At 24.8% G+C, this 13501-nt stretch overlaps 1 protein-coding gene and 1 long non-coding RNA gene across 4 annotated transcripts; both read left to right on the forward strand.

The window, feature by feature from the left end:
* Nucleotides 1-6: 6 nt before the first annotated feature.
* LOC126844604 (gephyrin-like) lies at nucleotides 7-7082 on the forward strand. 3 transcript variants are annotated; one of them, XM_050582903.1, is made up of 19 exons: nucleotides 7-553; nucleotides 756-910; nucleotides 1414-1601; nucleotides 1664-1859; nucleotides 2007-2137; nucleotides 2341-2499; nucleotides 2580-2741; nucleotides 2818-2983; nucleotides 3054-3147; nucleotides 3472-3674; nucleotides 3759-3862; nucleotides 3936-4107; nucleotides 4301-4485; nucleotides 4622-4738; nucleotides 5079-5219; nucleotides 5422-5571; nucleotides 5667-5835; nucleotides 6165-6273; nucleotides 6783-7081. In XM_050582903.1, the coding sequence occupies exons 1-19, from the start codon at nucleotides 514-516 to the stop codon at nucleotides 6896-6898; spliced, it is 2757 nt and encodes a 918-aa protein (XP_050438860.1). In that variant the 5' UTR covers nucleotides 7-513; the 3' UTR covers nucleotides 6899-7081. The 3 variants fall into 3 exon arrangements, with proteins under 3 accessions (XP_050438860.1, XP_050438861.1, XP_050438862.1); XM_050582904.1 differs by lacking the exon at nucleotides 5079-5219 and having other exon boundaries at nucleotides 6783-7082; XM_050582905.1 differs by lacking the exon at nucleotides 6165-6273 and having other exon boundaries at nucleotides 6783-6865.
* Nucleotides 7083-8117: 1035 nt separating this feature from the next.
* LOC126844929 (uncharacterized) lies at nucleotides 8118-8806 on the forward strand. The gene is made up of 3 exons (XR_007686658.1): nucleotides 8118-8227; nucleotides 8487-8591; nucleotides 8697-8806. It is a non-coding gene; the product is annotated as an uncharacterized LOC126844929 (long non-coding RNA).
* Nucleotides 8807-13501: the final 4695 nt, after the last annotated feature.

Genomic DNA, 13501 nt, shown 5'->3' on the forward strand with positions numbered 1-13501 from the left:
AATATAAACCGGCTGCCGGCATCTGGCCAATGCATAAAGAAAAATATAGCCAATGAGAATATTGAAAAATGTTCACGTTATTACTTTTCTAAGGGCTTCTTGGAAGTCATTTGAACGGATTCACGATGAAATGTCTGAATGGTTACGTGCTGTAATCAAACACATATACATACATTAAACACTAACTAGTTACTAGTCACCAGAGTACTTCAAATTGGAACGATTGTTTGGTATTTATCATTTAATAATAACTTTTTACTATCATTCGTGCGTTTATCTTTATCTTCTAATAGCTGAACAATTAATTATTAAATATCGCCTACGGATTATTTTTTTCTTGATAGAATAAACATCTTTATGACACTACAGCACACTCGTATTAGTTTCATTTCATTACTGATTATCACTTACAATAACTATAATATACAGTGATTTAAAGTTTTGGTTACTTTTTTAGTTTCATAATAATATTAATTGTAATTTTTCACTTTCTATTGTCTCAAAAAAATACTTATGGATTCTAATGAACGTATAAAAGTTGGCATACTTACTGGTAAGTACTTTCTTCTATTAAATTGTCAATATTATTAAAACGTTTCAGTAATGGTAGATTTAAGAAAAAGTACAAATATATTTATTTCTATTTTTTTTATTGTATTAATATTTTTATTATTATTGGTTATAGTATAACTAGCATACTAATATTTTATTTATTATCCTACATAAATAAATAACTATATTTGATTTGTTTTTAGTTAGTGATACGAGAACTTACAAGACAGATTCAAATGCATTGAATTTTGATTATAGCGGACAAAATTTAAAGGATTTAATCAATATTCACAACTTAATAGATTCTGCTATAGTAGTCAAATATGAATGTGTCATAGATGACTATGAAAAAATACGGGTACTTACTTTGATATTATTCTGAAATATTTTTAAATTTAAAACTATATTTCAGAGGCAGACTATAATCTACTGAGCCACTTTCTGTATTAGATCTATAAAGTGGCTTATCAATATTTATGTTACCTATACTAATGCATTAAAACTTCTGTGAACACTTTATTAAATCCTAGTCCCTACTATTAGAAACTAGAAACAACAATGTTTTTAAAAAAAAATGTACCTATTTTAATATATACAATATGTTGCAATTAGAACAATAGGTATATGTGATGATTAAAATTTACAAGTTATTTTAAACATTTTGAATGAAAACAGTTACTCAATGGCATTACTTCTAGATTATGAATTTAATTCAGGTAATAATTTAAAGAGATCTCTGCTCCAATTTTGCCTTAGAAGATGGGGACGGCTTCGAGGAATATGAACAAAAGTGTTACATTTTATTTATAAAAAAAATATATATTTATATAAACATATACCTATGCACATTTTTTTTTGTAGACACAAATGTTGGATTGGTGTTGTTCTGGAAAAATAGATGTATTGCTGAGCACTGGAGGTACTGGATTGAGTTCTCGTGATGTGACCCCTGAAGCAACTCTTTCAGTTGTGCAAAAATTAACTCCCGGAATAACTCAATCAATAATAAACGAGAGCTTAAAAATCACTCCAATGGCAATGCTTTCTAGGTATATAACTTTTAAAATTTTACTTCTCTTTTTTTGTCATCAAAATTTATTTTATATTTTAGACCTGTATCTGGTGTATTTGAACATACTTTAATAATCAATTTACCAGGAAGTAAAAAAGCTTCGGAAGAATGTTTACGTATTGTAGCTAAAGTCATACCACACGCTGTTTCACTTATTAAAAACGAAAATGATATAACAAATAATTTTCATAATAATATAGAAAAAAATTCTTGTGCTCAACTGTCAACACTTCCCGTTAGTATAAATGAACTTTTTATAATTTATTTTATTTTATTAAAATGTATATTCATACAGCCAGAGTATAAACCCAATTTTTAATTTTTTAATTTTTTACAGTGTAGTATTTATTTATCATGTATTAACCTACAAATTTCTGTTTAGGAATGTCTAACAAAAATAGCTTCACGCTGTAGAGAATCACCATTTCCAAAAATTAGTATCGAACTTGCCCTAAATTTGCTACAAGAACACTCGTATAACAATTACATAAAAAATAAAACAACTAAAACCAAGTAAGTAAATTACATGCTTTTTGAGTATTGGTACAAAAAGTGAAATAATACTTAAAAAATAGCTTCTTACACAAATTAAATATTATATGTAGTTAAAAACAATTTTTAAAGATTATAACTTTTTTTTTTTTTTTTATTAATTTCATATAATAAACACTTTCTTATAATGTGTGTGAAATATGTATTTCTATCAACTTTTCAAGATACCCTCGTGTTTGGATAATTTCTACTGGAGATGAACTTAAAAGTAATGAAAACGCATCTCTTGGTTATATTAGAGATACAAATTCTTCAATGATAGAAGATATATTGTGCCATGACAGATTTTTTAATGTTTGTTGCCGAAACATAATAAAAGATAAGTAGGTCAATTATTGCCCATATATTGTAAAGTTATGTATAAACACTTGTATATCATAATTATTTAATTTATATTATTTAGCTGGTTTGATCTTTGTAAAGAATTTGAAAGTGGATTTAGTGAAGCTGATATAATAATAACTAGCGGAGGAGTATCTATGGGCGAGAAAGATCTAATAAAACATGTACTCAAAGAACACTTTCAAGCTGATATTCATTTTGGAAGAGTTAATTTAAAACCTGGGTATTTTTTAAAATATTACATTTTTTTTAATTTATAACTTTCTTGTAATTAATAAAAATTTTTTTTTTTTTTTCAGATTACCCACAACATTTGCAACAGTTCTGTACAATAACAAAGTAAAATTTGTGTTCTGTTTACCTGGGAATCCAGTGTCTGCTGGTGTCTGTACTCATATATTTGTATTACCGTTCCTAAGATCAGCTATTAATAGAAATAACATTTTTCATAATTTTAAAGCAAAGGTAATGTTAGAGCATCTCTTATTTTTAATTATTTTGCTACATATTTATATATTATGTAAATAATCCGTAGCTAACACATCATATTTCAAATTTGGATGTAAGACCAGAATTTAAAAGAGCTGCATTGAAGTATAAAAATGGAGAGTTGACTGTGTCGTGTTTAAGTGAGAAACAATACTACTATAATATTTTAATGATTTTAATTTATAAGAATAAATGTTGTCGATCATTTATAAAAGTACAATAATGTGCAATCTACTATCTAAAGTGATTCAACTTTAATATACTATACAGTATACAATTTTAATTTTTTCATAAACATTTAAGTTAATATATTATATGCTAAATGAAATACTTATAATATACTAACATATATTTTAGTTAAAATTCACAGTTTTATTTTTATTTTAGTAATTACTATTTTTATTAAACTAATTTGGTATATATCTTTTTTATTATTATTTTATTTATACAATCAAATCACTTAGCTGATCATCAACAGAGCAGCAGACTTATGAGCTTTGTTGGATCAAATTGTCTACTTCAGTTACCTTCATCAACAGTACAAGTAAATATCGAAGCAGGAACAGTTTGTGATGTTATTCTTACCAATAATGTAGAAAGTATTTATACTGCTATGTCATTGCAAAACAGCAACTTTTTATCAATAGATAAAATCCTTAAGATTCAGGTTAGAGATTCACAACAGTAATGAATGCTATATTATTTTTTTTAACTAATTAATTGTTATTTTTTTAATTTTACTAAAATACAGGATCTTGTTCGATTTAAAACACACGAGGGTCTAGCCAGTGTACAAGAGGTATTGGATTTAATAGAAATAAACTACTGTACTGAATCAACAGAAATACCTATTGAGTAATGTTATTAAAATTTCTATTTTCGTAATCAAAACTCACAAGTAATAGGCAGGTGTTCATTTTTGTTTAAGGTTGGCTAGAGATCATGTTTTATGTTCTACAATTTATTCTCCTGAAAATTTGCCACCTTTCCTAGCTTCAATTAAGGATGGATATGCTATCAACTATGACAATGACTCAACCTGGTTTGAAGGAAATAAAAATGTTTACAAAGTTGTACAAATATCAGTAGCTGGAACTGAAGTAATTCATTATTTATAAGTTGTATTTGCTATTAACAAGTTTGTGTTTTCTGCAAAATCATACATAGTGCCATTAAGTATAGACTGTATATAATCTATACATAATGATAATACTTATATATTTTATAATTTTAGAAATTACATGTAGTGCATTTTAACAAAATTCCATTTATGCTAAATTTTCTATTTTTTAGCCTAATGAACAAATAATGCTTCATGTTAAAGAATGTGCTAGAATAAGTACAGGTGCTCCTGTACCTCCAGGAGCAAATTGTGTTGTGCAAGTAGAAGACACAACAATTGTTTCTAAATCATCAGATGAAACAGTTGAAATATCAATCGCTGTTTTAAAAAAGCCAAAACTATATGACAACATTAGGTAAAATAATTATTTGTGATGCAAGCAACACAAAATCGAATGACGTTTTTGCTTGTGCTAAAGAAAAGATAATAATTAAATTCTGCTTAATTTATTATAGTTGTATAATTTATGTAAACATATTTTTATTTGCCAGGAGAATAGGTTTAGACATTGCCTTAGGTCAAGAACTTTTAAAAAAAAACACCTTATTAGATCCTTTCTCAAAAGCATTATTAAAATCAGTTGGTTATACAAATTTACCTGTGTACAAGTAAGTTAATTTTTTTAGTTGTAAATTAAATCTCTTTAATAATCCTAAAATGAGATTTTACGTGGTAGATTGTTTAGCCTTTATATTCATTAATATTAAACGCAAATGTTTTATAAATATGTATGGAGTTATTGGTAATGATTCAAACTGTACTAAAGGTATCAGACCGATTTTCATACACTGAAAAACAGACATTGCGCCCTACATATGCTTTTATTATTTAGATTTATAATTGTGATACGGTAAAATGTAAATGTTTTCTAGTTTCTACTATAACCAAACAGTTCATTGATATCACTAATCTCATATTAACTTACAATTATAATACAAATTTTGATAGGAAACCAAATGTGGAAATAATACCATTTTGTAGCAGCTATGCATCATATGATTATTACGAAGCTTGTAAATCATTATATAATGATATAACTAACGGATTATATTTATCAAGGATGCCAAAAATTGGACATAAATGTGGAAAGTAAAGACATGTGTATTATATTTTCAAAGGCCCAGGCTTTTTAAGAGAGATCTAACATATTATTGTATATATTTAATTAGGTTGACGATAACAATTATTATTATTATTGTTATTAAATTAAAAGCATATTATATTATGCATATATTTAAAATGTTAATTATATATAATATAATATACTTTTTTTGTATTTAAATTTTTCAAGATGGTTTGATGTCCAGAACAGAATTTATGAATATGAAAACAGTGATATTGATGTTGTTATAATCTGTAGTGATGATCACTTATTAAAATTACCTTTTCAAGGATCGTTTAATCTGAAAACATATTTTCATTTTACTACTAATAATAAAGAGTAAATAAAAAATTAATTAACGTTTTAAAATTACTATTTTAATATTATAATAAAAAAATATGTACATTATATTTATAATTATATTTTTTTACTAGGATTTCATTTGGATTTATAGAATTGCTATTAAAGAACAAAATGATTACAGTATTTCATGTTACAAGTATAGAGATTGATGTTATTCATGTATTTTCTAATTTGTTTCTACTACCTTTTTTAAGACACATTAATAGAATGGAACCCATCATACCCTCATTTAAAGTAAAGGTACTGTATTTTTAATGAACTAAAAAAGTTATGTTATTTTACTTTTTATAAATTTGACTCTAAAGAAATAGCTGTAATATATTTTTTTAATATAACACATGTCTTTTGTTATATTTTAGCTAAAACTTTGGCTAATTTCTAATAGTTATTATTTAATTTCCAAAATATGGAATTATTTGTTTATTGTTATTTAATCGGATTATTAGTTCTATTTTCAATTTGGCTTATTGACCAGTCGACTATGTACAAAACAAAAACAAATACTGAATAATTCATAAGTGTTTGGAACTATAATAAGTTGTATAATTATATTTATGTATTGTGCTTAGCTGGATCTTTCCTATACTTTATGGGATGCAGTACCTTCTTATAAAAGAGCTCAACTTTTTTTCAAAAATGGTCAGTTTTATGTTAACTTTAATGAGTATGAAGAACTACGTAAGATCACTAAAATTTATAATAGATTAATTATGATATTTAATTTAATGAACAATATACATTAATATACCTAAAAACAAAACTATCAGAAATTGTAAATAATTAATAATAACTAGGCTGCTTTAACCTTTTTAAGTGCAATGGTTCAATTACTGCCCACTATACTATTTCCCTCTCACATGGTTTTGGCTTATTTGTAAAAAGAAGGGGGAGGGGGTTTATGAACTGAAAATATAACCAACAAAAATAAGTAAAGGTGATTTAAAAATTGAATATATAAATATAAATAAACCTCCAATTTTTTATTTTTGTTTTCAAAATTTCACTATAGGCGTTTAAATTTTTTTCTTTTATGGTGTTTAATAATAAATCTTAATGAATTTTCTGATAGCTAAATCAAAAATCGGACTTTTAGGCCCCCATAAAGAAAATAGTAAAATTGTATAAATTAGAAAATTTATACAAACCAGGCTTAAATAATTTGTTAATTATTGTTTTTGTTTAAGCAGTGAATTCATCTTGCCTGGTTTTGTTGCCTGCTTTAAACAGAGATAATAACATAGTTAATGCGGAAGTTAAACTAAATGCAATTATCACTCAATATCCATGGTGTGGTAGTTCATAGTTATAAGAAACATTATATAAACATTTAATTGTTTTTTATAGAATTAATAGTTAAACAATGTTATATTAGCAAGTATTTAATTATTTCAATGTATTACAATAAGAAAATGCTGATTGTTTATTACAAAATTGTTATGAGAATTTTATACTTGTTTTTACAATCTATTCTTCTAAAGTGTTTTCTAAATATTGTTTAAAAACATTTGTTTGTACCCATTAATTAATAAAAATAATTAATATTTATATTATTTAGTCAACTTTAATATACCTAATAGCGTCAATAGTTCAATACTACTTAAATTATTAATTATTTACTTTTAAGATGCTTAAGCTTAACAATGAGTTCTACAATGATTAAATTTCTACTACTTGAAAAGAGAAAAATCCAAGTAGGAATAACTAGATAAACAAAAAAAGGTGCGAATTTGTTTTCAAAAGACAATAAAACAGGAATACTTGTTTTTTTTACCAAACAAAAATATATTAACATAAATTAAATTTAAAAAAAAAATGATTTACACAAAAAAGTTCTGGAAATCAACGGTGTAAAAATCATTTCAAATGAATTAACCATAGTCTTATGACGTACTCATGCACTATACTTTATAAAATATTATATTTTAGTACATTGGGCTAGAATTACCAAATCAAAACTGTAACATTTTTATTTATATAGTAATAAAGTAAAAGAGTACGGAACACAATTATAATAACTTAATATAATTTAGTAAGGAATTATTAAATGGTAATTAAATACGTCTTTGATGATTCATAACCCATTTTCAATTTAAATGCTTTTCTATCTATTGATGGTCAAAACTTAGACATATTTTTAATAATACTTGTATCTATAATGCAAAGTTTGACACCACCAAACAGTTCTTTAAAATGGATTTGCACACAGAATTTTTGAGTTACCAATAGCAGTATATTTTAAAGTAAGAATTAAATAGTCGTGATAAGTTGGGTTATTGGAAGAACTACCCCCAACTGTGTTTGGGGCAGTTCTTCCAAAAAATGATAAAAGATAAGAGTTCTTCCAAAAGATAACACAATTTTTATTTTATCAGCGTGACCAACACAGAAACACCAAAATATAAAATCACATTCTATCAGTCTGCCAATTCTATTAGAATAAAAGTAACTAAAATATAACCAACGTTTATCAGACTTAACTGTTATCTCTAGAACTAAACGGCAATAATTCAAATGATAAAATAAAATAACCGTGTTAAAATATATTATATTTTCTTAAATAGTACACATTTTTACGATACATTTATAATGACAAAAAACCAACTAGTTCATATGACGACAACGATAATTATTGGTAAATAAAATTTACTTTCGTTTCTTATTAATATTAAATGAATATTTTTATTAGAATTCTTTTTTAATTCATAATTCAAAACTCTTATTTTCACATAATATAAACTTGCAATATTTAATATGAATAACATAGTATATTTATCAATTATAGTACCTAGCGACAAAGTTCATACATACACTATATTGTACTAATTTGTGTGACAATATTATTACATCCTATTTAAATAAAACTATAAATACAAATAAATTATGTTTTACAGTATGATGGTAGTTGTCTGAAGTCATAAAAAGCTTATCGGTATGCTTATTCATTAGAGCGGTTCAATCCCTGAAACTATCTCTAGTCTGATTAAGTGTGGTAACAGGTATGGAGTTATTTTTAGTAAAATTGTTTTAATTGATTTAATTTCTATTATTTTAATAATTAACATTTCAACTTTTAACTTATTTATTAATAATATATCTTTCAGTTTTAAGATGAGTCAAAGATGATGGTTGAACAGTTCTCCATTGACACTAACTGGAAGAAATAATTGTTTTATTTTTTTTCTAAATAGACTAGATAAGGAAAACACTCTAGATTTGTAGTATTAATAAAAATATTGATACAATAGTAGTTTAACATCAATCTAAAACACCCTAATATAGGGTATGAAAAAAAAAGAAATCAAATGTAAATTATCTTTCTTTTTAATAATTTAATTTACTATTTTCTAACATTGTTAGTTTTTGTACAAGAAAAATTGCATTTACTTGTAGATCTTACGTTTCATTGGTATGAGATAACAAACTAGGTCCACTTGATATATACCGGTCACAAATATAGTCTATTCATGAAATCACTCTTCCAAGTGTTATTGATAGATAATTTAAGTTGAATGGTATAAACAAATGTCATTATCAATTTTCATTATATTTAATTTTAACTTCACAATTAACAAACGATAACATTAGTAAATCATTTAAAATTGGTTTTATATTATAATTATTATTAATATTATTTAACCATTTTTTGTTTTTTCAGCTAGAATGTGACCAGAGGAAGATTAAATGGACATATCATATATTTCTCCATGGACACTTGTAATCCATGACGGATTTTTGACACTATATTTGAATATTTGTTGTTGAAGTTAATTGGATTTTGTGCAAAACCCCTGGAAGAATATTCTGTATCAGACTAACAGTATAAACGCCACCCAGTATTTCTGTTTACCTGCTGTTAAACATCGTAGTATCATCTCCAATCTCTTTATATTTTGTTTAATTTTATTTAAAAAAGTCTCATTATAATTTATTATTAATCAACTGTAATTCAGTTGTTTATTTATTGAATAACTTATTATCCTGTCTTCAATGTCCATATAAACTGTACTGTATTTATGACCACTACACTGATATCTCATTTGGCTAAATATTTTTAATTTTCAACTACATTAAAACAAAATTAAGATTGTTTAAATTTTTTTTTTTAATACTTGTATTATTGTTTGAATATTTTTACACTAGTGTCAATACAAGTATCTTATAATATTCTAGATTTAAAACTGTATTAGTTTAAAGATACTAACAGTATATTACTATTACAATTTTGACAAACATAATTATTAGCCTACCAAACTAATTATAAATATAGTTTCTGTATTTACCTATTTATTAATATTTACTTACCTTAATAACATTAAAATATTAATTTATTGTAAAAATATCTTGACCTAACTAAAAGATTGAAAATTTGTAAACTGTTGTGAAATTATGTCGATGTTGTTAGGAAAAATTGTGTAGTCAAAATTTTAAATACCTAGATTAAAAAAAAAACGGTACAATTTTTTTTTGCTAGACCAAGTAATTATACATTTGTAAATTTTGATGTTTAGTTTATAATATATACATTTTTAGTTAAAAAATATCTTTACTTAAGTATCATTTTATACTATTTATACTTTTTACCAGATTATTTTATGTGTTTTAAACTATTACATTTATTATTTCTATTATTACTATTTATTATTTATTTAAATGACTTATCAAACTTTATGAATTGTACTTTATAAATTATAAAATTGGTCTGAAATGTATACTGTGTTACTATAGGTAGCCTGATAGACAGGAAGTCAATATTGTTTTTTAGAAATAAAAGTTGTTTTTTCTTGGTTAGCTTAATTATATAGTGTGATTGACTAATTTTCTCTCATAATAATTTCAATTAGGTAAAATTATTTTTCAAAACATTTTTGTTTGTGTTATTTTACAACTGAAAACATGTTTTAATAACCACTTACTTTTTTGATAATTTTAAATTAAATAATATTTAATTATGATAAAAAAACAAAGCGTATTTAGTATATAGTATATATTTGTTTATAATTTTATTATTTAGAAATGCATTAGTTTTTAGATGTAGTTTTTGACACAATAAAGTAAAAGTAAACCAAATGTATTTTTTCTAAATCTGTTCTCATAGACACGTTTACTCTCGATAACGAGTGATTTGTATCTGTGTATTGTATTAAGTGATATTATATAATACGTTTAAATGAAGGATGTTTAACATATTGAATACTCTCTTTGAGTATACAATGATGTGTTCGATATAAATTGTATTATAAAGTCCAGATACCGTTATCTTTATTTATATGCATAGTATAATGTAGTAAATAATTATAGATTTAACATTTAAATAATAAATTAGCTTTAGTAAGTTTAACCCTTCACTGCATGAATTTTTTTTTTAACCATATGCTATAAATGTACTTAATACTACATAAAAAAATTAAAACATTTTTTTTTTTAGTTTTGGTTTCATGGAAAACGCTAATTAAAAAATTTGGAACATAATGGAACATTGTGCATACAAAGATGTATAGCATAAGCAGATATAAACAATAAATACAATTATTGTTCCATATATGGAACATTATGCAGTGAAGGGTTAACAATACCTGCTATTGTCTAACAACTATAAATATATTTAAATAATGTCTTGATAATAATTGAATAGTTTTATAACATATTCAATATTTTTGATATTTTCATTTAAGTCAGTTATCAATGAATCAAGGTATATAACTATTTTCTTTCTAATAGTAACGCAGTTATATCTTATATGAATCATAATTCATGAAACACATGATATCCAACCTTTTAATTTCTGATTTGATAATTTTATTATATACATATTAGTGGAATTGGAAATAGCCTCATTAGTTTTCACATTAAATATGTCCATAGCTACGTCTATATCATTTAAATTTTCACAACTTGACCAATCTTAAGTATATATTAACATACTTAAATCAGTCATATTATAATTTATTAAACTTTTTGTAGGCAAAAAGAGCTTTAATAGCAGATTTCGATGAGAACGAGATAAGAGATAAATAAATATGATGAGATGCTGCAACTTGCAATTGTATCTATTTATTTTATAATATGTATTATTTCTATTTTTTATTTTTATAATATAAGAAAAGTATACGGAACAGTACAATCGTTTGAAGAAGTTTTGCAGTTATTTAATTAAGATCTTTGTACCATACCAAGGGTAGATCAACATTTATGTGATGAGTATTTGATACGCTCGCATTAATGTGTATCAATTGTCATATTATGCGATTTCTGGTGTAATTATTCATAAATTATTAATTTAACTATTCACTAAGTAAATGGCCATATTAAATGAATAAGTACATAGATTAATAAAATATGGGCTATGCAATCTTCTAACAAACAAGGACATTTTCAAATCAAGAGATAATTGTAAATTTGCAAATTTATATTGACCAAAAATTGTATCATATTTTTAAATCGTATGAATAACTATTTCAGAACAAATTCATATTGTTTAGTTTGGTTTATATAATAAAAATATATACCCAGAGTAGCTTAATATAAACTAATTTCTGTAAAATATTAAGTGAATAATAATTATTTTAAAAACCTACTAATTGATTATAAATAACATTCAGTCTTGCAAGGTATTTTAATACCGATCAGTCTGATTTGATAATCTCACCAACATAAAAGCAAGTTTTTATTAAATTACATTATATATTTATTGAGTATGACGTTTATACGATTACGACCCAAGTTTGATCATTTTTATTAATACAACAGAATTGTTAAATCTAGTTTACAGTAATTTTATATTATGCCATATTCGTATTATCTACCTATTATCCCATGCAAAAGGGGCCGTACAACAATTTTTTTCTCTTCACGAGTCTTTATCTGGCAAAAGGTTCACTTTGGACTATAACCTTATAATGTATAAATTGATTTATGTGGAAACTTGAAAATGAAATATGTGTTTGGTTCTAGTTATTCATGTAAGGTATTTAAACTACAAATGTCATATGTTCCGTTATCTTGCTCTAATATATCCTTTAGGTACCAAATTTTGTTAATAATATATCTTCTAAAAGACAAGATTGAAGACAAAGCTTATAAGCTCCTACCTGTATTCTTTAACTACAGAATACATATGTAAGATGTGGTAAAACTAATTTATACTTGACAGCCAAATTCTGAAATCGTTAACTAATTTAGGTAAAAAGTAAAAATAATGTTTTATTTAAATAGTAATATAAACAATTTGAGGGAAATTTTAATAAAATTATTATTATTTTATACCAAATAATATTAAATTATAACATATACTTATATGATAGGTATATACTATAATATAATGTAATTTATTATGAATTTTACGTGTATAGTGTATACGATTTAAATTAGATAATTGATAAAGATCTAACTACAATTTGCAATAAAGATAAGAACCTAACTAAAGGCAATGTTTTTGATATTAAAATACGAAATTTCTCTTGGCGGGTTTTTGGTAAAATCGATGTTGGTACTATCTGTAGTATTACACATTTTATAGGTTATGTAACATTTTTTTCTTATCACGCGTTATCATTTTTTGGAAGAACTACCCCCAACTCGAGTTAGGGGTAGTTCTTCCAAAAAATTCCAAAAAGATATCTGTAGTATTACACATTTTATAGGTTATGTAACATTTATTTCTTATCACGCGTTATAATTTTTTGGAAGAACTACCCCTAACTCCCCCCAACTCTGTTAGGAGAGAGGCTGCCATTTTGTGTACAGTTGTTTGCTTGTTATTTTGAGTTCAGTGTACCCAATCTTAACATTTTACTTTAGTCAGTATTTTTGATGGACTAATCCACTAGACAAAGCATTTGTTATGTAGTTACAGTGAGCTGACGTGAGGGCGCTGTTAAGATATTGCGCACTACACGATGCATGCGTA

The sequence above is a fragment of the Adelges cooleyi genome, unplaced genomic scaffold, assembly GCF_023614345.1.
Source record: "Adelges cooleyi isolate 19-005CV unplaced genomic scaffold, UGA_ACOO_1.1 ACOO_flye_CR_arks_rails_tigmint_CR_PRNA_651, whole genome shotgun sequence".
Classification (NCBI taxonomy): Eukaryota; Metazoa; Arthropoda; class Insecta; order Hemiptera; family Adelgidae; genus Adelges; species Adelges cooleyi.